The sequence below is a fragment of the Periophthalmus magnuspinnatus genome, chromosome 2 (genome assembly GCF_009829125.3).
Source record: "Periophthalmus magnuspinnatus isolate fPerMag1 chromosome 2, fPerMag1.2.pri, whole genome shotgun sequence".
NCBI classification, from domain to species: Eukaryota; Metazoa; Chordata; class Actinopteri; order Gobiiformes; family Gobiidae; genus Periophthalmus; species Periophthalmus magnuspinnatus.
In genome coordinates, this window is record NC_047127.1 from 16,591,286 (window position 1) to 16,617,514 (window position 26,229).

Genomic DNA, 26,229 nt, shown 5'->3' on the forward strand with positions numbered 1-26,229 from the left:
CCACAAATATTTTAAACCAAATGTACTTTACTGTTGACCGAGCTCCTGTGGCCAATTTCTTTTCTTGATAAATGAAAGTTAGTTTTAATCCATTCACCCCAATGACACAAAGTAAAATGGTTTATAAAAACAAAAAAATCTGAAACCAATCCAAAATGTAAAACGTTTTTTATTGAGACAAATTAACAGAACCGACTGAAGGACAGTCTTTGTTAAAATAAAATGGCGGAAACTACATTCGTACATCAGCTCCAAATCTCCTCAACAAATTTTTTTAAACATTTCTTTTTTTATAATGAGCATAACAGCGTCTGAAACTCGTGTTTTTGTGAACGAGGAACAGGTCAAATGAAGCTCTTAAGTAACAGACTGAATTATAGCTTTGAATTTTTATTTAATGTTGGATTTTAGTCTCTAGTTAAACTTTACTGAGGTAGAATCACTTTTAGGACAGAGGATTTCATAGGGAACAAAAATGTAAAAAAAAATATTAGAGATTTACATTGCAGTTACATTCACAGGCTCACTTTTTGTTCAGTTGGTTTAGTCCTGGTTTAGTCCTCCAGTATAAGATAACCTGGTTTAGTTCCATTTAAGGCATTTTCTAGACCTTGGCAAGTCCTGCATTCAAACTTTTTGGACCTAGTTTAAACCTGGTTATAGTACTGGTTTAAGAGACCTTTTAGTCCTACTTTAGTCCTACTTTAGTCCTACTTTAGTCCTACTTTAGTCCTACTTTAGTCCTACTTTAGTCCTACTTTAGTCCTACTTTAGTCCTGGTCATGTCCTGTTTTAGGGCCCAAAACCTGGACTAAACCAAGTCTAAACCGTGTGAACATGTTTTCAGTCCCTGGTTCAGTCGCTGGTTCAGTCGCTGGTTCAGTCGCTGGTTCAGTCGCTGGTTCAGTCGCTGGTTCAGTCGCTGGTTCAGTCGCTGGTTCAGTCGCTGGTTCAGTCGCTGGTTCAGTCCTCTAGTATAAGTTAAGACCCAGTTTGGTCCTAGTTTAGGTATTTTCCAGACCTGGGCAAGTCCTGGTTTTGACCTTTTTTGGACCTAGCATAAAGCTCGTTTAGAGACCTTTTTAAAAACCTACTTTAGCCATGGTTGAGGCCTGTATTAGGACACAAAACCTGCACTAAATCAAGTCCATGAACCTGATTTTAGTCTTTACTTTTTGCCCCTGGTTTTGAGTCCCATTTTAGTCCCACTTTAGATTTGGTTTAGTCCCTTGTCAAGACCCTGGTTCAGTCCCTGGTTTAGAACTGGCCAAGTCCTGGTCCGGTGTGAGCTGACACAGAAAACCACGAGAGACTAGAGTCCAACACTTTTCAGATTTTGGGAAATATATTTAAAATGTAGCTTATTTTAACTTTTCACAAGCTTCACCTCGACCAATAACGTCCCTTTTGACCTTTGCTACATTCAGTCATCACAACTAGGTGGTGCTATCCCCACAAAATCCAGTTTTGTTCACAATAAGTATAATTATTAGACCTTGGACTGATTTAAACTCTAAAATACTGATTTAATAGATAATTCTAAATTTCAAAATCTGGCAGAAACTGATATTTTGAAAAAAAAAAATTGACGTCAATCACAACTTAAAAATCGTTAAAACAACCTAGAACAAGGACAGACAGTTACTAAAGCAGAAGTCTGAAGCAAAAATATAGAATATTTATAATCATTTAATAATAATATGGCAATTTGTTCAACGTAAAAAACCCAATTAAACTTAGTTATTAGTTCGAAGTGGCATCAGGCGCTTTGGCGAGAAGAAAGGGGCCAGACGGAGACAATGCCCAGGAACGGTGAGGGGAGGCTGGGGTGAAACAGGAGAGGAACTGGAGGTTCGTGAAGGTCTGGCCCCTGGGTCTATCACCCTTGGTCCTGGGCTTCGCCTCTGGGTCTATCGTCCCAGGTCCCAGTCCCTAGTTTAGATCCTGGAGAGAGGGGAGCAGGACTGAGTGTACCCATAAACGGTGAGGCTGGGGTAGAATGGGAGAAGGGCTGCGAGTCCTGGAGGTCCGAGTTAGTCCTGGGTCTATATTTCCTGGGTCTATAGTCTCTAGATCAACCTTGTGTAGATTTCGGGTCTTGGGCCTGTTTTTTTGGGTAGAGTTACAAAATGGTGGTGTTGGGGTGTGTACAAAATGGCGATGCTCTTTGTCTATGTGCTGCTGCCTGATCTGTAGCACATGAATTCTTCTGTGCGATGCTTGGTGTTGCCTGATTCGTATCACTTATATTCTTCTATGCGATGCTTGGTGTTGCCTGATCCGTATCACTTATATTCTTCTATGCGGTGCTTGGTGTTGCCTGATCCTTATTACTTATATTCTTCTATGCAATGCTCTGTGCTGCCTGATTCGTATATCTCTTATATTCTTCTATGGGATGCTAGCTGTTGCCTGCCAGATCCGTTTCACATGGATTCGAACTCGTCGATGCGCTGTTTGGTGTTGCCCTGTCTAATCTGTTTCAGCGTTTTGTACTTGTCACGTCCTGCTTTCACATTCTCCGCGTGAAGGACATCGTTTTGGGTTTTCTTTGTTTCGTCTCGAGCCTCAGCCAATTCTGAGCTCAGCGTCTAGAAAAGAAATTAAAAAAACAATACAATATTCTGCAGAAATCCACATCTACAAAATGGTTAAACCCAACACTACAATAACTGAGGACAGGTTCAGTATAGTTTTGGAAATATTTTAAAGGAGTTCTTTAAAAACATGTAAATTTATTCAAAGGGAAAAATTATACAAAAGTTCTAGTAATAAATGTATTCAGTTTAATACTCCCTTTTGTGCTGATTTTGTATGACTTACAATAGTGTATGTGCCTTACATTCTATATTATCCATCTATATTCATCTTGTTTTTATACACTAATTTTAGGAGCAAAATGTCTAGGCTGTATAACAGTTAAGCCACTTTGTTTATATCAGCGAAAAGAGTCATCTGATCCGGGTTTAGCCCCCGGGTTTAGCCCCCGGGTTTAGCCCCCGGGTTTAGCCCCCGGGTTTAGCCCCCGGGTTTAGCCCCCGGGTTTAGCCCCCGGGTTTAGCCCCCGGGTTTAGCCCCCGGGTTTAGCCCCCGAGTTTAGCCCTATGCAGTAATGGTTTGTCTAGTAGACTTATTACAGATTAAACATAATTACAAAAATCTTACCTGCAGTTGTTTCTTGACCCTCTCGTTCTTCTGAGCCTCTGTCACTCGAGCCTCTTCGCTCCTCAGATCAACATGGCTGACTCCTTCATTGGACAGCTCCGCACTTGCCTCCGCATGGTTCTCATCTTGCTCGTCATGTTCCGTCTCTGTGTGAGCTGGTACCACGGCAACGGCAGTCTTTAGCTCCTCCTTTGTCTTCTCCAGATCCTCCTGAGCTGACAAGGCCTACAGGGGGCAGTATAGAGTGGTTAGCAGTAGACTGTAGACTGTAGGGGGGGGCTCTATTAGAAAAATCCTTTCTGGGCAGGAGGGGATTTTTTGTTTTAATACCAATGAGTGGCCACTAATCCAACTCCAGACAGCTCTAAGCAGGAATACCATGCCCAGTTATTTTAATAGACCTATGGGCTGAAAGCACTGAATGTGATCCAGGATTCATAGAACCGAAGTTACATATGTATCTTTCGCATACGAAAGAGCAGCTTGTAGTTATTGGGATTCTCAGGTGAGATGTCGGAGTTGCAACTCTGTTGAATTCATGTGCTTGTAACTTTGACTTTGATGTCACCAACAATAAAATAATCTGCTCATTAACATTTAATAGAGCCAACAAGATTTGTTATTGTTAGCCTTGTATGAACGTTAACATGATTTGTTTACTTTAGCAGACAGTAGTTAGAGAGATAATTACTGAAACAGTTGTAATGTTGAGTCTTTCCTGCAAATTTATTGCTCTTATGATATGGGTGACTGACAGTTAACCCCTAAATGTAAGCAAGAGCTAAAAATGAAATGGGCTGATTTTGGTTCATCTGCAAAGCAGGTAACGTCAGGTGCAGAAGTCGGGACAAGATTGACCGCAGTTGATTTTCTGACTTGTGCCTTGTTAATGTGCATTTTTTTGTCCCTGAGGACCACATAAATGCAGCATTTGTTTGGTTAGTTAGTCATTATTTGGCTGTCTGCAGGTATGTGCGGGTTGTCGTTTAGCTGGCTGGTTGTTTTTTTAAGTGGCTGTTGGTAGGTTTATTCGGCCGTTTTGAATCTTGTGCTGATTTGGTTAGTTGTTGGTCTGTATTGTTTATGAGCAGGTTATGGTTAGTTCTGGTGCTGGTTTAGCTGTTGGTTTATTTGTCAGTTTGTACCTTGTGTTGCCATTCCGTGGCCTCCTCCTCTTTCTTCTTCTTTGCTTCTTCGAGCAGAGCAATCTTTGCTGTAAACTCTGCCAGTTCTGCCGCCTAGAACAAAATACAAAGCTCAGATCAGGTGTGGTTTATATGAGGAACATATGATTAATGAACTACATGAAAGAAAGTACCCAAAGCAAAGCAGGGCTCCAGAGAGTGTCTAAAATGGTAGATTTAAAGTGCACAAATGAAATGTCTACTTGAGTTGTAGGTTGGAGAGTTGGTACTGAGCCCGGTTTGTAAATTTCTAAATAAAGACCATGTGGACAGCACACCAATCCCTGGCTGGGGTAGGAGTGCTAGCAGTACTTCAAAAGCTGCTACTACTACTACTACAATAGAAGAATACAGCGGAAATACAACTTGGGAGTATTTGTAGTACTTGTAGTATTTCTCACCAGTGTCTCCTGGTTCTGCTGTTGTAGTAGTAGTAGCAACAGTAGTAGTAGTATTTCTCACCAGAGTCTCCTGGTTCTTCTGTTGGTCAGCCGCCTGTTTGGCGAGCTCAGCTTTGGCCTCTTCAGCTGCTCGTCTCTCTCTCTCCAAACGCTCTGCCTCCTCCCGAGCTCTCCTCCTCTCCTGCTCCAACTCCAATGCTTTACGGGTCTGCTCCTCTAACTCTGAAAATAACACACAGTGTCAGATGCCCTCTAGCTTACACTTGTATGTAATGAACTCTGAGAGGCTTTGACAAGCCTGTAAAGTGCTACATTGTAGTGTCATTCATTCACCACTCTGTGGTGGTAATACTGTTGAAGCCACAGTTGGCCTGGGACAGATATTCAATCTGCACCATCGGCCCCTCCCACCACCAACACTCACACACCATATTCGTACTAGGTGATGTGGTAAGTGAAGACTACATAGAATCGTTCCTCTGACCTTCAGATTTGGGAACCACTGATCCAGCCACTGAGCCACTGTTGCATCTCAGGTGACCTCCCCCCCACAGTATCTCAGAAGCCTTTCCGTACCTTTCTGGGCCTTCATGGTCTGCTCTTCGATCTGTCTCAGTCGCTCCATCAGTTCTTCTTTCTCTCTCTCGATTCGCTCCTTCTCTTTCTCAGCCATTTCACGTTTCTTCTTCTCATTCTCGAGCTGCGCCCTGAGAAACAAATCACATTTAAGCTAGACCAGGACTAGACCAGGACTAGACCAGGACTAGACCAGGACTAGACCAGGACTAGACCAGGACTAGACCAGGACTAGACCAGGACTAGACCAGGACTAGACCAGGACTAGACCAGGACTAGACCAGGACTAGACCAGGACTAGACCAGGACTAGACCAGGACTAGACCAGGACTAGACCAGGACTAGACCAGGACTAGACCAGCATATCCATTTTTAAAATCTTTTTAGTTTGGGGACAAATCATTAACTTGGTTTAGTTCTAGATCTTGCTTAGTCCTGACCTTCCGAGAATCAGGTAGTGTGCTATTAGTACACTAGTTGTTGTTGTTAGCATTACTGTCATGGCTCTGGTTAGAGTTGTGAAAAGGCCTTATAAAGAATAATTGGGATGCTGTGAAAGCATAAGGCAAGTGAGGATTAACTTGGGACCACTGCAAACCCTTTAAAATGAACTAGGTCTGTTTTTTCATATTTTTAAAACAGAAAAAAATCTGGTGCAGAGATTTTACATGTCTCACCTCTCCATCTGCTTGTGGTGCTTCTCCTCTCTGGCCTGAGCCTTCATTTGCTGGACTTCTATAGTGTCTGGTTTCCTCCTCCTCATGTACAACTCATGGTTCCCCATACACAAAGACAAAATCCTTTTGTTTATGCGTAGACGGGGGGCATAGAACACAAAATCCTGCAAAAGATAGATAAATATATGACATCACAACCTACTCATACTTTGCAGCTGATGTCACCAACATTCTCTGGGGGTGTGATGGTAACTGTTGGCACAGGTCTGACTTCTCAGGTGGAGTTAGTTGTCTAACAGTCAGATTGCAGATTCATTGACCTGGTTTATGATTAATATCTCTGATTACTGGACCTATTCACATGACACAAAACTTGCACAAGTATTTATGTATATTTCTCTGTCCCTATAACTAAAACAAAGGTCACATGATTTTTTTTTCCACAATAGCTTCAAAAAGTGGTGCCATTATTCAACCCCAAAGACTGGACTTTAAAGGTCCTACACACAAAAAAAAAGTTTTTTCATGGCCGATGCTGATTGTTTAGAATACACAGTAACCGATGGCTGATAAGCTCTGCCGATATTTTTGGGCCAATATGTGGGTCCAATTTTGATTATTTTCCTCAAATAATGAAGACGTTTCGCTGCTCATCCAAGCGGCTTGTTCAGTTCTTGTCAGATTACTGGTGGACACTGCCTTACATCTATCTGAAAGGAGAAACCCATAGGGAGCCAGAGAGCACCCAGGGTGTATGGCTCAGGCACAGTTCACACTTATTAGACCAGCCTACAAACAAACTGTAAACAATAGGTGTGTTATGCAGAATCCACCCTCCATGTGATATTATGACATCATCACATTACATGAAGGTAAAGGTGTATTAAAGCTACATACCGGAGCTTTCTTATCGATGGGTTTGATGGTGAACTTTTTGTCGTTGAATGAAATATTTCTGATTTCGCTCCAGGGAAAACCGATCTTTGGCGTCAACCTAAAGGCACACACACAAATAAATTCATACATTTTTAAGTAAGTAGTATTTCAAAATGAAAAAACATATATTATATAGTAACCAGTGTCACAATACCAAAATTTCAAACTATTTTGATACTAGGGAATAGGGACTCGATACTCAATACCGATTCTAATACCATGACGATAATAAAAACACTCTTTCCTTAGACAATAGAATGTGATTTTCAACATTAAATTGTAGTACTTTCTTTTCTATTTCCATGTGGCCTTATATCTGTGTAATCCCTCAGTGTCCAGGCAGGTTCCATAGTGGTCCATGGTTGTGTACTAATCTGTGTCTTATACTCATTCTGATACAGCTCAAGATCATTCTAAAGATATTCCGAAAAGGTTTATTTTTGTCTTGTGAATGGGACTTTTTTAAGGACCTGTTCAAATGAGTATTTAGTTTCAATACTAGTTTTAGTAACGATTAGTATCTGATTTGATACTTTTGACAACCCTAAGAGTAATAGTACTTCACCCGGTAACAATACAGCTTGCTAGACTTAAAGCTATCATAAGAGGGCGCCATACTCAATAACTTGTTTCTGGTTCAGTCCTGACTAGTCCTCAAAGTATTTCATAGACACCTAGTCCCTGGGTCTAGTTCTTATATTCGTCATTATTTAGGTATTTTCTAACATATTTTACACTTTAAAGTGCAAAGGGACCCCCCCTCTGCCCTCTGCGTCCTCTGCCCTCTCCCCACTCAACTGAAGTGAAGATGGTTTAAGCAGATCAGTTTTATTTCTCTGCTGAGGATACTGCTGCTGCTGGAAAGCTCATCAGGAAGCTGGCAACACGGCGGACATTTTAGAAAACATGTTATTATTCTGTATTATGATAGTTTGAAGAGGTCTGAAGTTAAAGAAGGAAAAATGGCATCAAGAAAATACCCGGTCCTGGTTTAGTCCTGATTCAGTCCCTGGGCCTACTTCAAATGTAACAAAAGTCTTGCCAAGGTATTTTAAAAGCAAAAAGTAGCATATCTACAGTTCTGTTAGTCTTTTCCAAAATATGGCAATACATATTCAGTCCCTTGCTGCAGCACTGCCATAGTCCTGCTTCAGTCCTGGTCTAGTCTAGTCTCTGGTCTAGTCCTGCTTTAGACCTTGTTCACCCCTTACTTGTCCTCATGCTCGTATATATTGAGTCCGAGCGCATCAACTCCGAGCCATAGCTGTGTTCCTTTCTTGTTCTTGATCTCAAAGTAGTTGACTCCGTACATCTCCAGGTCCTGAGCGATCTTCAGGTACTCCATCATCGAGTCCTCTCTGAAACACAAAATGGTGGAACAATTTTTAAAATCTAGAACAGTGGCTCTAAAGTAACACAGCAAAGAAAGGATTTGGATTTCAAAGCACCACCAGAACTAAACCAGGTCAATTCCAGGACTACTCCAGTTCTAATATAGGGCTAAAAACAGGTGGACTACATAATCTGTAGTTTTAACAGAAATGATTCATTGAAAAGTGGACAAAGTTAACTGTAAATGAGGCAATCCTACAAACTGAAGAAGTGTCCAAGTACCACCTGAAGGTGCTTGGACCACAGTTTGTGAAACCACTTGTGGTTGGATTTTATTTCAAGTTAAGTCTGACAATCATGGAAAAGCTCAACTTTTTAATTTAGACTTAAAAGAAGCCTATGCAAGATTTTAGATTAGTTAATGCAGAGTTTCTGAGCTTTCACATGAGGCTTATTCATATATTAAGAATGATATAATGAAATAAATGAAATATTTTTGATTTTGCTCCAGGCAAAACCGAAACTTTGGCGTCAACCTAACACAAAAATAAAATTGCACATTTTTATTAAAGTATTTCAAAAGAAAATAATATATATTATAGTGTCACAATACCAAAATTTCAAACTCTTATTTCGATACTAGGGAATAGACTCGATACAATACCGATTCTGATACCATGATAATAAAAACACTCTTTCTTTACACAATAAAATGTTCTTTTCAACATTAAATGGCAGTACTTTCTTTTATACAGAAGAACAAAAGAATGCTCAGATACAAAAGATAAAGCTTTAAATACAGTTTTGTATTTTGTACTTGAGCATTCCTCTGTGTTCTTCTGTTCTGTTTCTTGTACCTGAGCATTCCTCTGTGTTCTTCGTGCCATGTCTGTATCCGGTCCTCCCACTGCTCTTTGGTCAGTTTGTGCTGCTCCAGGACTCTAAAAACACACACAAAAAACATATAGACTGATATCAAACAACTGTAAACAACAAATTACTATAAGCAACTAAACTAGTGCTAAATCTGCAGCTGAAACAAGGTTATGCAGTGACAACAGGGAATACATCCATGACTGAACCAGGACCTAAATCTGGATTACATCAGGAGGTGAACAGAAACAATCTAATACTATATGAGGATTTAGTGCAGCCCAAGTCAAAAATTGAAGACTAAACAATGAATAACAAAGCTTAAATATATGCAATATTTCCATACATTTACTCTACTGTATTACCCATGTTTGGCTCATATAATGTCCTGTACCTCTGTGGCAGCAGCCGGTCATGGGTTAGATACCCCGGCTTGTGTACGTCTTTGCTGTAGTCTCCATATTTGGCCTGGACTGCGTACGATGCCAACAACACCGCCGTCTCCGGGGGGCAGTAGTTCTCATCATTCAGGATCGCCTCTTTCACCTGCGAACAACAGAGTTATACCAGATGCCCTCCCACACACCTGGATCCCTGTGTGTCAGGGCCTAGAGCCAGGAGCTACAGCCAGGTTCTGTCCCTTTGCCCCCCTTCTGTCTCTGGGCTGTACCTGGAGGAAGAACAGCCTCTGTGTAATCTCTTGGATGAGTTCTTCTGAAACATCTTCAGGGAAAAACTTTGCTCTGAATTTGAACTGCAGTGGGTTCTCCTTCTTCACGTCCTGCTGAGTGACCTGAATCACAAAAATATATATAAATACATGTAAACTTTTGAATTCAATATAAACACATATTTGTGTGATACAGACATGCATACATTATATTAGATTATATACACATACACATACACATACTTTAATATTTATATTAGGGTCAGAGTGAAGTTACTCAACACGTGTGATTGAAGATTACAGAGGAGCTACAGTCAAAACATAGCAACATATCATTAAAACAGGACTGAACCAGGGGCTGAACCAGGGACCAAAGCAATTCATTAACAGGACACTAAACCCAAGACCAAGCCCGAGACCAAGTCAGGATTAGAGTAGAGCCAGACCTTCTTGTTGAGTTTGAGCCATGTGATATATCCTTTACTGTCGACATACTGCAAACCAAAGAACCACACTTCCCTCAGGCCCACTGTCTTCACCACCTGAAAATACATAACAGCAAGACTTAGTATAGTATATTTGGAGTCAGGACACTAAATGTTCATTATGGAACTTTTCGGGTAGAGTGTGTGTCATCTGTTTTTTCCATGGATGTTCCACAGTATGGCATTAAACTTATCTATCTTGCATTGATTCAATTACAGCAAGTTGGAGCAAGTAGGTATGTTTAATGCTATACTGTAGAGCATTCTTGACAAACCAACATCTCCATGGAGATGACGAACCGTCCACCAGAAAAGTTACACAGTGCACCTTTAAAACATTTGTGATTTGGCTTTATTCCACCATGAAACAAAAAGTCACGTGTCTGAAACATTTGTACATTCAGGACAGCACTGCTAGCCCCACCTGCTGTATTTTAAAATCAAGTCTCAGGTTTGTCTCAACTTGGGTTAGTTGTGTTTAAAATACCCAGAATACAGCAGGAAATGACTTAAAAGAGAAAAAGTTATGTTTTCCATCAACTAAGCCACACCCCCTACTGTTACATGTTCCCAACGGTTTATGTGGCTTTGGGCTTGTCAAAAGTTATAAAAATCAGATAATGAACACCGCTAAATCTATTATCGAAACCAGATACTCATTTGAGCAGGTTTCAACACTAAAAAAGTCCCATTAACAGGACAGAAATGAACCTTTCCTAATGTAGAATGATCTTGAGTTGTATCAGAACAAGTTTAAGACACATAGACTAGTATACACCCATGGGCCACCACTATGGAACCTCTCCGGACAACTGAACAGATACAAGGCCAAATTGTAAAATAAAATAAAAATTACTATCATTTAATGTTAAAAATACCATTGTATTGGGATTTGGGGTCTGGGGTCTGATGTGGGGTACAGTTATGGGTTATATTCTTATGTTATGGGGGGCCACAGGTCTGGGGGATGTAAAATTCAGTTGTTGTGTGTGTTATCTATGTGTCTCTCTGTTGGACTGCTGTTGTTTGACTGATCTGTCTCAGTGTTATACTGTAAATAGTGTAAATATTTATAGAATTATAGAATAGAGTTGCATTTGATCCTTTTTTTTTTTGTTTTTAAGGCAGACATCAACATCTGTGATGAGTCTACACTTAAAAATAGCCTTCCGAGCTGATTCTGGCATATTTATATTTTCCTGAAATAAATAAAATAAATGTGTAAGTATCAAATGTATCAAAAAGAATCTCATCGAGGCTAGCAGTTACCGGGGTGAATTTGGAGTACTGTTCTAACCGTAAGTATCATAGCAACCAAAGGGCCAATCTGGGGCCAGGCTGTTGAAGCTAATGCCCCTTTCCTCCTGCACCGCTGGTTTAGCAGGGAGCAGGCACTTAGCAATGCTGTCAATCAAACTATTGCTAACGATAGCGGAAGCAAACTCCGGGAAAGAGGTGGCCTGATTTGTCTGTTCATTCACAAATGTTATGTTGAACCTGATCATTTCTATTTATGATTAAACCCAATAACTCACTGTAGGACAACACAAATCTACATTTGAACTATTTTCACTTGAGCTGCCCCCAGATGTGTTATAGAAATGACTGGCCTGCAGAATGTGGTGACATTGTCTGAAACAGCTATAGTTATGGTGTGTGGATTTGGGTTGTACCTGGTCAAAGAGCTGTTTGCCAGTCGTGTTTGGCTGGATGGCAAACTCCAGCTCTGCGTCCATAGTGGTGACGCGTACATTTATCTGAAACACACGAGGCAAGCACAAGTCAGAAACAGATCAATTATTATTTAAATTAAATCAAAATGGCAAGTCTATGCACTTGTTTGGAAGAGGACATTGGAAGTTATTTAATACGTTAAGTCTGATGCCAGCTTTTATTATAGTCACACCGTTTTTCATATTTAAAAACACAAATGTGTTTTATCACTTTTTCAATGCGTATCCCTCTTCTACATGATGTGACTCATACAAAGTTTTATGAAGTTATGGTAACAGAGTACAGTTCCACCCAGAGAAAGAAGAGGAGGAAAGAGAAAAGCAGAACGAGCCGACCACAAACAGGAAGTGAGAGCAGAGCAGAGAGGGCGGCTTCACAGGAAGTCAAAAAGGTGTGACTGTTGTTATGAGATGAGATGGTCCAAAGCTTCAAAACTTCATGCAGTCGTCATACCTTATTCTTATTAATCAAGCAATCCCCCCCCCCTCCTCTCCCCTCCCACTCCATTTAATCCCTGTCCAATGATAATCCTCACACATGAATAAAAGATGGTGTTTGAGCTCATCTCTGGACTTTCACATGAGACTTTCACTTAGAGTCACACACGGTTTAGTCTCTGTGTTTGAACTTGTATGGACCAAAACATGGACCTGCTGTCAGAAGGTTTCATCAGAACACTAAAAGGTTAACAAACAGAACAGAGATGAAGTCCTTAAATCGTTTAGATGATTTAGTCAATGGAGTCTTAGAAAGTAGAGAAGAAAGTGAGAGAATCTTAGGCATTCATCTGTAAAAAAAACCAAAAACAACAACACCTTTTTTAGTCAACCAATCGACAGACATGTCTTTAGTCCTACGGATGATGCATCTCATACTGCATAAAATCTGCTAACCCTGTAGTTTAGATGTGTTCAAACATGTTCTGAAATGCCTGATCACTTCCTATGTATTTGAGCAAAATGTGTCTTGCCCCAGTAGATATTTTGACCTCAAGAGCTGCTTATACAATATAAGTCACTGTGTACTATCTGCATCCAAGCATTTTATTGTCTGAAAATGTGCATTAGCATGCTAGTAATTGTTAGCTCTGATATCTGAAAGTTGTGAAAAGTGCATATAAACTTATTGTAATGAATAACTAGTATGGTCAAAATGCATAAGGTAAATGAAGAATAACTCTGGACCAATGCAAACTGTTTAAAATGAGCTAGTTCTGTTTTTCAGTTTTTAGAGTGTAACAGGTACAACGTAACAGGTACGTTTAGTAGTGACTGACCACAGAAATCCGGTTAAACATATATGATTTCTTTTGTATTGTTGACATATTGGTCTATAATAACACTCAGGTCCATATTAAAGCTCAGGTCGAGTTTCCTGAACATGATCCGGGTTTTTCTCTGGATTTTCCTTTGTTCAAACTTCCTGTTTCTCTCATCCAGGTCAGAACGAAAGACACCGGAGACAACAGGCAGGGAGTTAAAACTACTACTACAACTACCTAACTAACCAACCAACCAACCTACTACACAGAGTAGGGCACCAGGAGAGACAGGGATTTATCTACCACTACCAGTACCACACCAAGGAAACAGAACATGGATTTCAAAGTACAGTTGACCCTCACTATATGGCGATTCATCTTTCACGGCCTCGCTGTTTAGTGGATTTTTTTCAGTGCAATTCTACATGCTTTTTTACAATGTATGAACGTGCATTGTGTTCTGCATCCTGATTTGCTGAGGGACTGTAGACCATTGTCCATCAGTCTCCTCCGTGCCGTGTCTCCTGTACAGTACAAAATGTGTCCAGAGAAATTTACAGAAAGTTCAATAGCGAGCATTTTTATTTACAGTATAGGAAAACGTTTATATTTTTCTTTCTTAAACAAATGTTTGGGCCTGAAACTAGGTCTTGATCTTTGGTTTCATTCTATAATACTGTACTTTCTTTTTTTTATCTACGAAAGTTTGAAATTTGAGAGTGTTTAAATAAGAGAGAAATGTGAGAAAATGTTAATGTCTGCCTGAGAAAAGTGTATAAAGTGTGTGGTGAGGGGTATAAGAGCCTAAAAATACATATATAATAATTGTAAAAAATAAAGCCGGCTACTTCGGGGATTTCGCCTATTGCGGGTTATTTTTAGAATGTTAAACCAGGGACCACTGTACAACAAAAAGTACTACAACTGAAATTACTACTACTGCTACGTAACTAAACAACCTACTACACACAGTAGGGCAAAAGGAGATAAGCACAGGCAAGGATTTTAAACATAGACTGAATAAAGATGTGGACTAAGTGAGTGTGACGTCACCCAGGGCGTTCAGCTTCAAATGAAGCTCAATGAGGTTCAGTTATAGGGGCCAATTTGGAGCAGAGTACCGCACTTGGAATACCAACCGTGAGTATCATAGCAACCAAAGAGCCATTCTGGAGTGAGGCTGTTGAAGGTAATGCCCCTTCCCACATGCACAGTTGGTGTAGCAGGGAGCGGGCTTTAGCGGCAGCAATCTCTGGGAAAGAAGGCGCCTGATTTGACTGTTATTAGTGTTTATACCTTGATTAACGGACACAATAGCAAAATAAAAATAGCAGGATCATGTAGAGCAGGTTAATATGAAAATTTTAAGACCAAAATGACAAGGCTGACAGTAGCAGTTACAGAGAGAGGGGCCGCCACCACCACAGGAGCCAAGCATGAAGGGATTTTAAACTAGCACTACTGCAAAGTTCGACAGAGCAGAAGGCCAATAATCCTCCTCCAGACAAAAAAGAACAACTGAGAGAAGAGAAAGAGAAAGGAGAGGAGAGGGTTGAAAGGAAGGGAAGGGGAAAGAAAGAAGGGAGGGAGGGGGAAGAGGAGAGTGAGGGATGAAAAGGGAGAGGGAAAAAGAGCAAGGTGAAAAAGGGAGGGAGTGAAAAAGGGAGGAAGAGGAATAAGGTTGAGGAAAAAAGGAACAAGGGGAAAGAAGGATGAAAAGGGAGGGCGAAAACAGGAAGAAGAGACGAAAGGAGACCAGGAATAGAGGGAGAAAGAAAGGAGACTGTGATTTGAGAGAGTAATACGGGGGGAAGAGAGGAGAGAGAATAGGAAGCTCTCCTCTGTCCTGAGATGAACTCTGGGCCAGATGCCCTCCCTCTGTCTTCATGGGGTCTTATTCTTCTAACCCTGTAGTTTAGACTCTACAAACATGTTCTGAAATGCATGGGATTCTTTGATTAGTTTAAAGTTCAGATTTCACTCTGAATTCAGATTTGAACACTCCTGGAGTTAAAAAACAAAACAAAACAACAACAAACAATATTTGTCAGAAAAATGTAAACTAACTGCACCAAACTTTGATGTGAGGCGTTTGCTCTCCAACTTTAGGTCTCGCTTATGTCACATTTACTTCCTGTTTCTCTCCACTTCCGATGCAGATCGCTGATGCTCACTCACTCAGACATGCGAACGGAAATGAAGGTGCTAGATGCTGGGAATTTAATATGTGGGAAAATCAAGTGGCAAAGATGAACTCAACTAAACCAGAGGCATTCTTCAAGACATCGATAAGTCCTTGTCCCCACCTCTGGCCCCAGCCATGTTTGTATTCACACAGTTGCTCTTCCCCGTTTCTGACCATCTGATTTATAAAGTTGTGTAGGTGCAGCTGTTGTTGGGCATAAGAGTGAGTGTGTGTATAGAGTAAGCCCATGTTGTTTTTAGACTATGGGGAAGGTTTTTAGACTATGGGGTGCCATCCTACTAATGGGAAACTCTGTGTGTAAGTATATAGTTATAGTCTGTATATGTACGTAGTCTGTATATGTAGTGTGTATATATTTTAGTTGTGCATTTGCAGCAGTTGTTAGTCTAATCCGTTTAGAGGCACGTCGGCTCTAATCTCAGCAGCTGTCAGACAGATTAACCCACAACTCCAGGAGGAAACTGCAGCTAGATCGAGTTTAGGCCGAGGCTGGGTTAGACCGGGGTGGTTTGGTTTATGACAGGGGTGGTTCGGTTTAGGCCGGGGTTGGTTTGTTTTAAGAAGGGGGTGGTTTAGGACGGGGTTAGTTTGGTTTAAGAAGGGGGTGGTTTAGGCCGGGGGTGGTTCAAGTAGGAGTGGTTTAGGACGGGGGTGGTTCAGTTTAGGCTGGGGGTGGTTTGGTTTAAGAAGGGGGTGGTTCAAGCCGGAGTGGTTTAGGACGGGGGTGGTTCGGTTTAGGATGGGGATTGTTTTTCAATTGGCAAAAAGACTGAAATGTGAACTCAAAAATACAAGAATCACATTTCAGAATATGTTTGTACAGATCTAAACTATAAGGATAGCAACTTTTATGCAGAATAAGACCCCCTATTTTTGGAGGAAATTATGGCTGATGCTATTGAGATGAAGTTAGTAGAACATTTTGTGGGCTTAGACCTTTGTTTTAGTCGTAAACTCCGAGTGTGTGATATCAGGGCGAGAGTACAAAACATCAGCAGCTGAGTCAATATTTAGCCTTTTCATTTAGAGCAGTAATTAGCACCAATGAGCTACACGCTAAAACAGATTGATTTCCCATTGAGTTAGGCCCTGAGAAGAGCACATATCCAGGTTACTTCAGCCTCGCCACACTAAAGAGCAGATATTTAGCCAGGGGACCAGGGATGTACGTCTATGGTGGAATGTTCAGCAGTTACCATGGTGACACAATGACGCAAGTCTTCAGAAAAAACACAAAACACAGGAGCCGTGATCAATAAGAGCATTCATGGTCCTGTTTAGGAGTTTGATTTTAAACAAAAAGTGAGAGTGCCTAACTGAAACTGAGACTGTTGGCTAATGCTAGCTAGCCTGTGGCTGTTATGTTATTTGAGAGGAACTTGTTTAACAGCATAAATCAGCTCATCCGTTGTAGTTCCAGCTAAATCAGTTCTTCATGGTTGTTAAAATTGTGTTAAAATAAAGCTCAGATTAAAGTCTAACATCCCTTCAGACAGAGCAGTGCCTCGGTTAGCTGCAGTTAACCCCCCACCACTCATTTGAAAGTCAAGTGTTTAAGTGAAAGAAGCGAGAGTGGAGTCTGTATCGAATGTTTGCAATGCTGCTACAACCAGGAGCCTGCATTCAACTGAGAGACAAAGAGACTACTGTGAGAGAGAGGGAGAGAGAGGGGGAGAAAAGAGAAGAGAGGAGAGAGAGTGAGTGGAGGAAAGGGAGAGAGAAAGAGACCACTGTGACAGAGGGAGAGAGGGGGAGAAAAGAGGAGAGAGGAGGGAGAGAAAGAGTGGAAGAGAGGGAGAGACAAAGAGACTACTGTGAGAGAGAAGAAGAGAGAGAGAGAGAGAGAGAGAGAGACAAAGAGACTACTGTGAGAGAGAGGGAGAGCGATGAGGGAGAGAAAGAGGAGGGGGGATAAAGACACTACTGTGAGAGATGGAGAGAGAAAAGAGGAGAGAGGAAAGAGGAGAAAGAGGGGAGGAGAGGGAGAATGAGACACAGAGAGAGAGAGTGGAAGAGAGAGAGAGAGAGAGAGAGTGGAGGAGAGGGAATAAAGAGACTACTGTGAAAGAGAGGGAGAGAGAAAAGAAGAGGGAGATGAGGGAGAGAGAGGAGGGGGGATATAGAGACTACTGTGAGAGAGGGAGAGAGAGGGAGAAAAGAGGAGCGAGAGGAGGAGAGGGAGAGAGGGGGGATAAAGAGACTAGTGTGAGAGAGACGGAGAAGGGGGAGAAAAGAGGAGAGACAGGAGGAGAAAGAGAGAGAGTGGAGGAGAGGGAGAGGGGATAAAGAGACCAATGGGAGAGAGAGGGGGAGAAGAAGAGAAAGAGGAGGGGACAAGAGAGTGAAGGAGAGGGAAAAGAGAGAGAAGGGGGATAAAGAGACTACTGTGAAAAAGGGAGGGAGGGAGAAAAGAGGAGAGAGAAGGGAGAAAGTGGAAGAGCGGGAGAAAGAGGGGGGATAAGGAGACCACTGTGAGAGAGTGAGAGAAAAGATGAGGGAGAGAGAGGGGAGGAGAGGGAGAGCGAAGGGGGATAAAGAGACTACTGGGAGAGAGAAAGGAGAAAAGAGGGAGGAGAAGAGAAATAGGGAAAAGAAGGGGAGGAGTAAGAAAGAGAGGGAGCAAAGAAAGTACTAAGAGAGGGGAGAAGGGGGGAGGAAAGGGAGGAAGAAAAGAGAAGCAATAGAGACTATTATGAGAGAGAGAGGGAGCCGATATTTGCAGATACAGATATTTAGCTTTTAAAATCTACAGCAAGGACCACAAAATACGATGAAGTAAAATGATCAGCTTCATGATTGTGAAAACATGTTGAGCCTCACAAATCTTCAATTTCAAAATTAAATATCGGAGAGAGATATCAGAAACATTTTCAATATTGGACCGATCCCGGCATCTGGGGACGTCCCCTGATATCACAGATCTGGACAGTCCCACCCTGAACATTCAGATGTGAGGTGAGCAGGGTGTGTTACCGGTTTGGGCATCGTGCCTTCCTCTCCTCCTCCTCCTCCTCCTAGCTGCCACGGAGCCTGGGACGAGTGTGCACCTCCGCCTCACCTGGAGCCCAAACAAAAACATCAGGATTTCACATGAGCAACATTTGTACAATTAACCTGGATTTTGTTCAGAAATTTCATATGTTGGTGATTGGTATATTTGAGAAAACACCCATTGGTGGCGTGATTTTCAGTAGAGATCAGTCAATACAGCTTTTTCCTTGGCTGATATCGATTGTTTCGAATATACACACTGATGTTTGATAAACTCTGCCGATATTTTTCGACCAAAGGACATATTTTTATTATTTTCCAAAGTATAGCGTATTTAAAGCGTTATGCATATCATTTAGGCGTCTGGTCAACCCAAACGAAATATCGGCCCCTGCAAGAGATTTACAGGGCCCACATTACACCATTTTCTCATCTGTTATAATGTCGTTTCCTCACGACAAACAGACCTGGAGTTGTTTTGTTTCATTCACACATGTTTAAACACACAAACCCCGCATATTTAGACTGAGTTCTTCTCTCAAAACAGAAAACATAACCCTGAATGCACGTCTTAATGAGAGAATGAGGGACAGATTTTCAGCTGCACAAAACCTGAATGGACCATAAACTTGTCCATTGAAGAGATTACACTGGATGTTTCTGGGTCTTTTTGAGACAAAGATCCTCTATAATGAATGGTGAAAATTTTTATTTTAATAGTTCATTATAGAGGATATACTCTATAATCTTCCATCTCTTAAATAGCAATTGGTATATACATTTTTTCAGCATCTCTCACGGCCCCAAGTGTCGCTGGAAAAAAGAAAGATTTGCTGGTCCTTTAATCTTATTCGGACTTCTACTGGAAATTTACTCAAAACCACGACTCAGTACAAAAGTACAACTAAAGTTTGGGTGTCTGTGGTCTGAAAGTAAAAGGAAGAGAGGCGGGAGAAAGGGAGAGAAGAGGTGGGGAAAGAGAGGTGAAAGAGAAAAGGAGTGGAGGGAAGAAAGAGAGAGGTGACAGAAGAGGAAGAGAGGAGGGGAGCAACAGAAAGAGAGAAGAGGAAGAGAGGAGGGGAGAGAGGTAAAGAAAGAAGAGGTGGGGAAAGAGGTGACAGAGAGAAGGGGAGAGAGGGGGAGAGAGAAAGAGAAAAGGGAAGAAAGGGGAAAAAGAGGGAGAAAACAAAACGAGAAAGGGAAAGAAGGAGAGAGGAGTGAGAGAGGGAAGAGAAGAAGAGGGAGACAGGTGGGAGAGAGTGGAAAAGAGTGAAAGGGAGCGAAAAAACGGGGAGGTGGGGAAAAAGTGGAGAAGAAATAGCAAAAAAGAGGGACATGAAGAGGAGAGAGATGAGGGGAAGAGGAGGGGAGCAATGGAAAGAGAAAAGAGGTGGGGAAAGAGGTGACAGAAGAGGAAGAGAGGAGCAATGGAAAGAAAGTATAGAAAGAGGGGAGAGAGGCAAAGAAAGAAGAGGTGGGGAAATAAAGGTGACAGAAGGGGAGAGAGAAAGAATGAAGAGAGCGAAAGGGAGAGAGGAGAAAGAAGTGGAAAAAAGGAGGGAGAAAGAGGATGAGAAAGGAAAAGAAGGAGAGAGAGGAGTGAGAGGGAAGGAAGAGAAGAAGAGGGAGAGGTGGGGAAAAAGTGGAGAAGAAACAGCAAAAAAAGAGGGACAAGGGAGGAGGAAAGACAAGAGGGGAAGAGAAGTGGGGAGAGAGACAGGAGAGACAAGAGGGAAGGAAAGAGGGAAGAGAGGGCAAAGGAGAGAAAGATGAGAGTGATATAAATACAGTATATAGAGTGGAGGAGAAAGAGGGAAAAGAAACAGGAGAAAAAAAAGGAGAAGAGCAAAGAGAAGTGCCCGAAGCACAAACAGTGAAGTGATGAGTCAGGAGAGAGACAGGAAATATGAGAGAGAGAGAGGGAGGGACGAAGACAGGGAGGGAGCAGCTGTGTAAAACTGAAAAGGACAGAGTCTGAGTTTACTAAAAAAAACCCTCAAACTTTCAAATACCGATACTCTCCACTGACATCATGCTGGGGGGGTTCTACATGTATGTCTACAGTGGGACGCCCGGCAGTTACCATGGTGACACAATGCATACATTAGCAAACACTGCCCAAAAAGTTTTAAGATAGTTTGAAAACAGAAGAAAATACAACTAAATGGATTTAAAGAGCACATTTTCAGAAGCCTGTGATCAATCCAAGCATTCATGGTCCTGTTTAGGAGTTTGATTTTCAACAAAAAGTGACTGAAAAAAAACTGAACTGAAAAACTTTTCGCTAATGCTAGCTAGCTTTTGTGCGTTTCTGATTTAGCAAAAGTTATTTTCTGTCAACGTGGTCCTTCTCTTCAGCTGCTAATCCAGATTCAGTTTACAGTGCACATTTACATTCATGGAACATTTTTCAGTTGCATTTTAAGACTTCTGTCAAATAAGGTTTTTTTTGCACCTGTGTAAATGTAACCCTGTGATAAGCTGTGGTATCAGAGCAGAGACGAGATAGAGCACAGTTTAGGTTTAAGCACGGGTCAGACTAAAAACAGGACTAAACCGGGGGACTGAACCATGATGAAAGAAAGTTGTAAAAAACAAGACTAAAGCAAAGACTATTGCAAGTCTTTTTGAAGTAAAATAATCTACTCCGGCAACAAATTCTCCTGCCTTATTCTGCAGAAAAACGGCTAACCCTGTAGTTTAGATCTCTACAAACATGTTCTGAAATATCCCGGTGTGCCAGATGCCCTCCCTATGTCTCCATGGTGGCCTTATTCTGCATACAAACTGGTAACCCTGTAGTTTAGATCTGCACAAACATGTTCTGAAATGTGATTCGTGTATTAGTTTGTCAGTTCAGATATAATCTTTGCCACTTCTTCTGGATGTGTTTAAAAAGTGAACTTTGAACAGAATCTTATTATCAAAACAAAAATCATAAATCTAATCATAAAGCTTGTCAAATAAATAAATAAATAAATCACACTTGGATATTTTCACAAATGGTTGTGTACTGGTATCCATCTCTGGCTCAGTTGCAGCATTGGCCCTGTGTTACGTCTGTGTTATTTATGTACATGTCGATGCCCAAACTGGGAGTCAGAGCCCATAATTCAGGCCTGTCTTGTCAAACACAGAGTTTAACAGAGACTTTGGTGTTTAATTACCTCCTGAAACACATTCCTGGTTTACAGCTCGCTCGGAGGAAGTGACAGGGGCAGGGGGTGGGTAAATACTACTGTCAAAAGAACACAGCTACACAAACAACAACAACATGCTGAAGTATTCGAGGAGTTTCTATTGAGTCATGACTAAGTAAACATACAAGTAAAAAAACAGCAGTGGTGCCATTGACAAACATTGTAATCTTTTCAAAACCATATACATAACAATGAGCAGATGATAACTAAAGATCGACTGATGTTTTTTTGGCTGACGCTGATACCAATTGCGAATCCAGAGAGACCGATGGCCGTAAATCAGTCTATAAATATCGGCAGAACTTTCATAATTTTCCCCAAATTATGTAATGAAAATTTAAGTCACATACAGCCCCCTTTTTTACACCACAAACTGTTAAGAGAGCAGTGCAGTCACATTTTCTGTAGTTATCAATTTGCACTGAAGTGTTAAAATAAAGATGTGTGTGTACTCTTTAAACAGCAGGTCAGCTAAAACAAAATATAGGCCTGTGCTGGAGATTTAATGCCGATAGCAGATGCCGGAAAGTGCAAATATCTTTAATGATAACTTTGCAATCCTTCAGAAACGTGCCAAAAAAGCAACTTTTAATTTCGATCCAATATATTCTGCTAAATGAAGGCATTTTAACCTCTAGATTTTTTGCTAAGATAAAAATTAAAATTACAATCTTAGTTAGCACATCTTTTGCTATGGATCAGATCTGGATGATAATATTGAAACCATGAAGAAGAATTATTCCCTGCCCCAAGGTAGGAGGCATGGTCTGAAAAGTTTAGAAAGTTCTTAATCAGAAAATACACACAGCTTGAACAGTAGTACCACTGGAGTGTGATCATTTAAAGTAAAATACAGTAAGCATGCAGATAATCCACTGAAATGACCTCTGAATCAAGATATTTTGAAACCTCAAGTGTCCTTCCTTGTGCATTTTTGTCCAACAATTCTGTATCAACTGCAAAAACAGGGCAATAAAAGGTATTCTTTAGCAATGGGACTAGATAGTTAGGTTCATTTACAAGACTTTTTAATAAGAGAATATTTTCCAAGAGAACTTTAATTGTAATATCTTTAAATCAATATAAGGAGTTTGAATGGACATAGGCCTACAGTAACTCCGGAAAGACATTTAGCAAAATATAGGAGGTTTACAATAAGATATACCAAAACATAATGAAGATAAGGTGAGATGACAACATGCCACTTGTAGCTTGTGGCAGTTAGCTCCCGTTTGCCGCCGAGAGTTAGCATCACAAATAATAACAATTTTCATCAAACTGTCCTTAAAATGATGAATACCTTGTGAAAAGCAGAATTAAAATTAGCTAATTGACAGGTTTACATCAGCTTTACGTGATGTTGACGGTGAATAGTGTGTATTTAATTGAGAAATAGGTAAAAATCGGTTCCATAGGATTAGCAGTGGGTGTAGTCTGTATAACGGTACGAGACTAGCATCCCGCTCTCAGGGAAGTTTCAAACCACACAAATGTTGCCTTTCCGCGAGCTTAAATGGCTAAATAAAAGACATTTACACTGATAAAGTGGGTCACTAGGCTGTCCGCTTTGACCGGAGCGTTTTTAGGTAATTGTACACGGCTTAGTCTGCGCCAGGTGGTATTTTTAGCGAGGTAAAATGAATCAGGCGAACACGAGGGGATATCCGCTATTGCATCAAACTTGCGGAGGGCTCATCTTTTTGGGAGAGGCAACTCACCAAGACACCAAATATGTCCTTTTTATGACAAATAATCCAGAGTTTGTCCACAATAATCCAAAATATTCACGGCAGGAGGTGTGTTTCAGCCCTGATAGCGGCTCCTTGTGTGCTTTTTGGCGCAGAATTCCCACAGACACACATGAAGCCCGCTGAAGTCTGAGCAGCATAAGGCGATTTGGGGGAGCCACAGCTGTCGAGTTACCGGTTCCGCCATGACACTTCCTCTCGGAAATTCACAATAAAAACACTTTTACGTTACAAAATACACACATTTGGTTATGAGACGTGTTTATAAACGTTTAAAACCTCATTTGATTATATTTTTATTAATACAACTTAGAGATATAATTACTTTGAAATGGGGCTGACAGTTTACAACGCTTCATCTAGAAAATTCACGACCGTTATTTTGAATTTCATGGCAGTTGAAGTTCAAATTCATCCTGTTTTGTCTATTTAACTTGCATTATCGTATTTATTAAGACACTACCTGATACTTTGACTAGTTATAAGTCGCATATGAGTGTAATGTTGAAGAAAATTGCAGTATTTCCGAGTAAAAGTGCAGTTTTGTGTGTGACTTGACGCAGGACACGGTGGAGATGGACAACATGGCTGTCGCACAGGGGACGTGCGTGCGCTGCGTGAGACCCGTGCGCCTCACGTCACGAGCCTCTACTCCAAATGATTTATCCACACCAACTTTTAAATACTTTAAAACCACATTTTAATCACCATAACAATACATTTAAAGATGTCACAGTCTAGATTTAATGTTCTATTTGAATTAGCCACTAATCCATTACAGTATTAGCCCTTAGACATTTTTGGAAAGAGAAATTCCAAACCAAAACGTTTTATCTACTCATTGTTTAGTATTTACATTACAGTCTATTTTTCATCTACTGACTGAAAATTCCACAATTGAATCAACAGTGGTCCTATTTTAATCTTACAAATTTTAATGTTTTAATAACAGAGAAAGTATTATAAATGAAATAGGCTGATATACAGTTACATTTAATTGTTTTATTATCTAAAGTTACAAAAGACACTCATGTTGTATCACCGCCTCCAGAGATGAGGATGCTGCAGGAATAACCGCAAGGCTCCATCTTGTGGACTTTTTTAGACACTACATCTGTAGAATTACAGAAAATACTGTATTTCAAAAGGAGTATTAAAGGCTAGTAAACAGTGCAATAACATCCTCAATAACAAAGTACAAAAATATGTTAAAAAGTCACTTAAATTCATTCATTATTATTTACAAATAATTTGTATTTCTTTGTAGTCTAATTTTAACGTATTTCTTTGTCTGTAAAACACTTCCTTGAATTACTTTGTACGAACTGTCCTTTGCAAATAAACTAAACTCATTTCTATCAAATTTGCTGTAATGTAATAAATGCACTTCCGCTATCTGACATATGGAGGCACTGTTGCTTTGTTTACTTGCTTCACTTCAACTTCTTGCACGAAAATATACTTAAAAAGTAAAAAAAAAAAAAAAAAAATTAAAAGTAAAATACTGTGCTAAAAGCCTATCTATAATTTAATCATAGTAACTAATGTCTCGCGGTGCACAGAATCAACATTTAGCGCCACAATGACCTACTTTCTACGTAATTTTTAAAGATTTGTGCCTAATTCAATTTTACAATAATAGAATAAAGATAGAGTAATCATGGTCCAATTTTATCCGACAGTTTTTGCAAATTGCAGACGCATTTTTCTGATTTTACGCAGATAAAACTCATTCTTGGAGTTGGATTGTTTAGATCCAATCAGGCGCGTGGACACTTCACACCTGGAGGAGAGACACGTGACTTTGAAGTCAAACTTGGACCATGTTTTTTTTCTGTTTATTTCAAAATCATGAACTAAAACTAGAAACTAAGAGCTGCAAACAGATGCAGGTGAGTTTCCAGAAAGTAATTTTATTGAATTTGAAACTAGGCTCTATGTGGCTACGTGCTACTTCCACTTATCCCCAATACTACTAGTGCTACTACTTCTACCTACTACACCTGCAATCGCAAATACTGCTGCAATACTACAACTAATAGTACTAAAACTACAATTTTAACTGGCTACTATCTTCAAACTATACTACGGTTAATTAGTCCAGCTACTTTAAATTGGCATGTATCTGTATTTTTACTGTGATTGGTGTGGCCTCTCCATAAATCTGACCTGTAACTTGGCCTTTTAGAAGCATCGCATGTCTGTCTCCATGGAGATAGGCTAGAGGCGTTAAATGCGATATTATGGACCATTCCAGGCAAATCTCCATGGAAACAAGCAGGTGGTGGACCATCTACCAGAAAAGTTATGCAGTGCAAATTTAACTATTTACTACTGTTGTTGCATGCTATAAGAGTTAAGTTAAGTTCTGGTTTAGTTCCTGGTTTAGTCCTGGTCTGTAGTCCTGCTCTATAGTCCTTAGTTTAGTCCTTGGTTTAATCTTGATTCAGTCCCTTGTTTAGTACCTGGTACAGCCCTGGTACAGTCCTGGTTTAGTCCCTGGTTTAGTCCCTGGTCAAGTCCTTGGTTTAGAGCTAGTTTAGTCCCTGTTTTACTCCTGATTTAGTCTTTGTTTAGTCCTGGTTAAGTCCTTGGTTTAATCCTGACTCTGTCACTGGTTTAGTCCTGGTTTAGACCTAGTTTAGTCCCTGGTTTAGACCTGGGTTAGTCCTGGTTTAGTCTTGGTTTAGTCCTGGTTTAGTCCCAGTCTTTTTTTTTTCTTTTTTTTTCAGTTTTATTTTTAGTTTCGGCCTCATGTCTCGTCACAAGATTCAATGTGACCGATCCTGA

General features: G+C 40.6%; 2 protein-coding genes across 7 annotated transcripts in view; one reads left to right on the forward strand and one right to left on the reverse strand.

Moving 5' to 3' along the window:
* Nucleotides 1-150: 150 nt before the first annotated feature.
* On the reverse strand, nucleotides 151-23,626 carry LOC117381693 (radixin). 3 transcript variants are annotated; one of them, XM_055227863.1, is made up of 16 exons: nucleotides 23,410-23,585; nucleotides 18,474-18,558; nucleotides 11,973-12,056; nucleotides 10,261-10,356; nucleotides 9,815-9,937; nucleotides 9,539-9,690; nucleotides 9,129-9,212; nucleotides 8,151-8,297; nucleotides 6,901-6,997; nucleotides 6,004-6,167; nucleotides 5,327-5,457; nucleotides 4,812-4,972; nucleotides 4,311-4,403; nucleotides 3,166-3,390; nucleotides 2,406-2,591; nucleotides 1,701-2,313 (listed from the first exon to the last, which is right to left on the reverse strand). In XM_055227863.1, exons 2-15 carry the CDS (start codon nucleotides 18,483-18,485, stop codon nucleotides 2,427-2,429), a joined length of 1,734 nt encoding a protein of 577 aa, XP_055083838.1. In that variant the 5' UTR covers nucleotides 18,486-18,558; nucleotides 23,410-23,585; the 3' UTR covers nucleotides 1,701-2,313; nucleotides 2,406-2,426. The 3 variants fall into 3 exon arrangements, with proteins under 3 accessions (XP_033834587.1, XP_055083838.1, XP_055083840.1); XM_055227865.1 differs by having other exon boundaries at nucleotides 1,701-2,358; XM_033978696.2 differs by having other exon boundaries at nucleotides 151-2,591; nucleotides 23,410-23,626.
* A 1,565-nt stretch (nucleotides 23,627-25,191) lies between these two features.
* The window catches only part of LOC117381876 (guanine nucleotide exchange factor DBS-like), a 66,830-nt gene continuing 65,792 nt past the window's right edge, over nucleotides 25,192-26,229 (forward strand). For 3 of the 4 annotated variants that reach the window (XM_055227778.1, XM_055227782.1, XM_055227787.1), the window contains exon 1: nucleotides 25,192-25,331. In XM_055227778.1, coding sequence (XP_055083753.1) covers nucleotides 25,263-25,331 — 69 coding nt within the window. In that variant the 5' untranslated portion in view covers nucleotides 25,192-25,262. The remainder of the gene's footprint in view (nucleotides 25,332-26,229) is intronic. The other variant, XM_055227776.1, reaches the window with a different exon arrangement.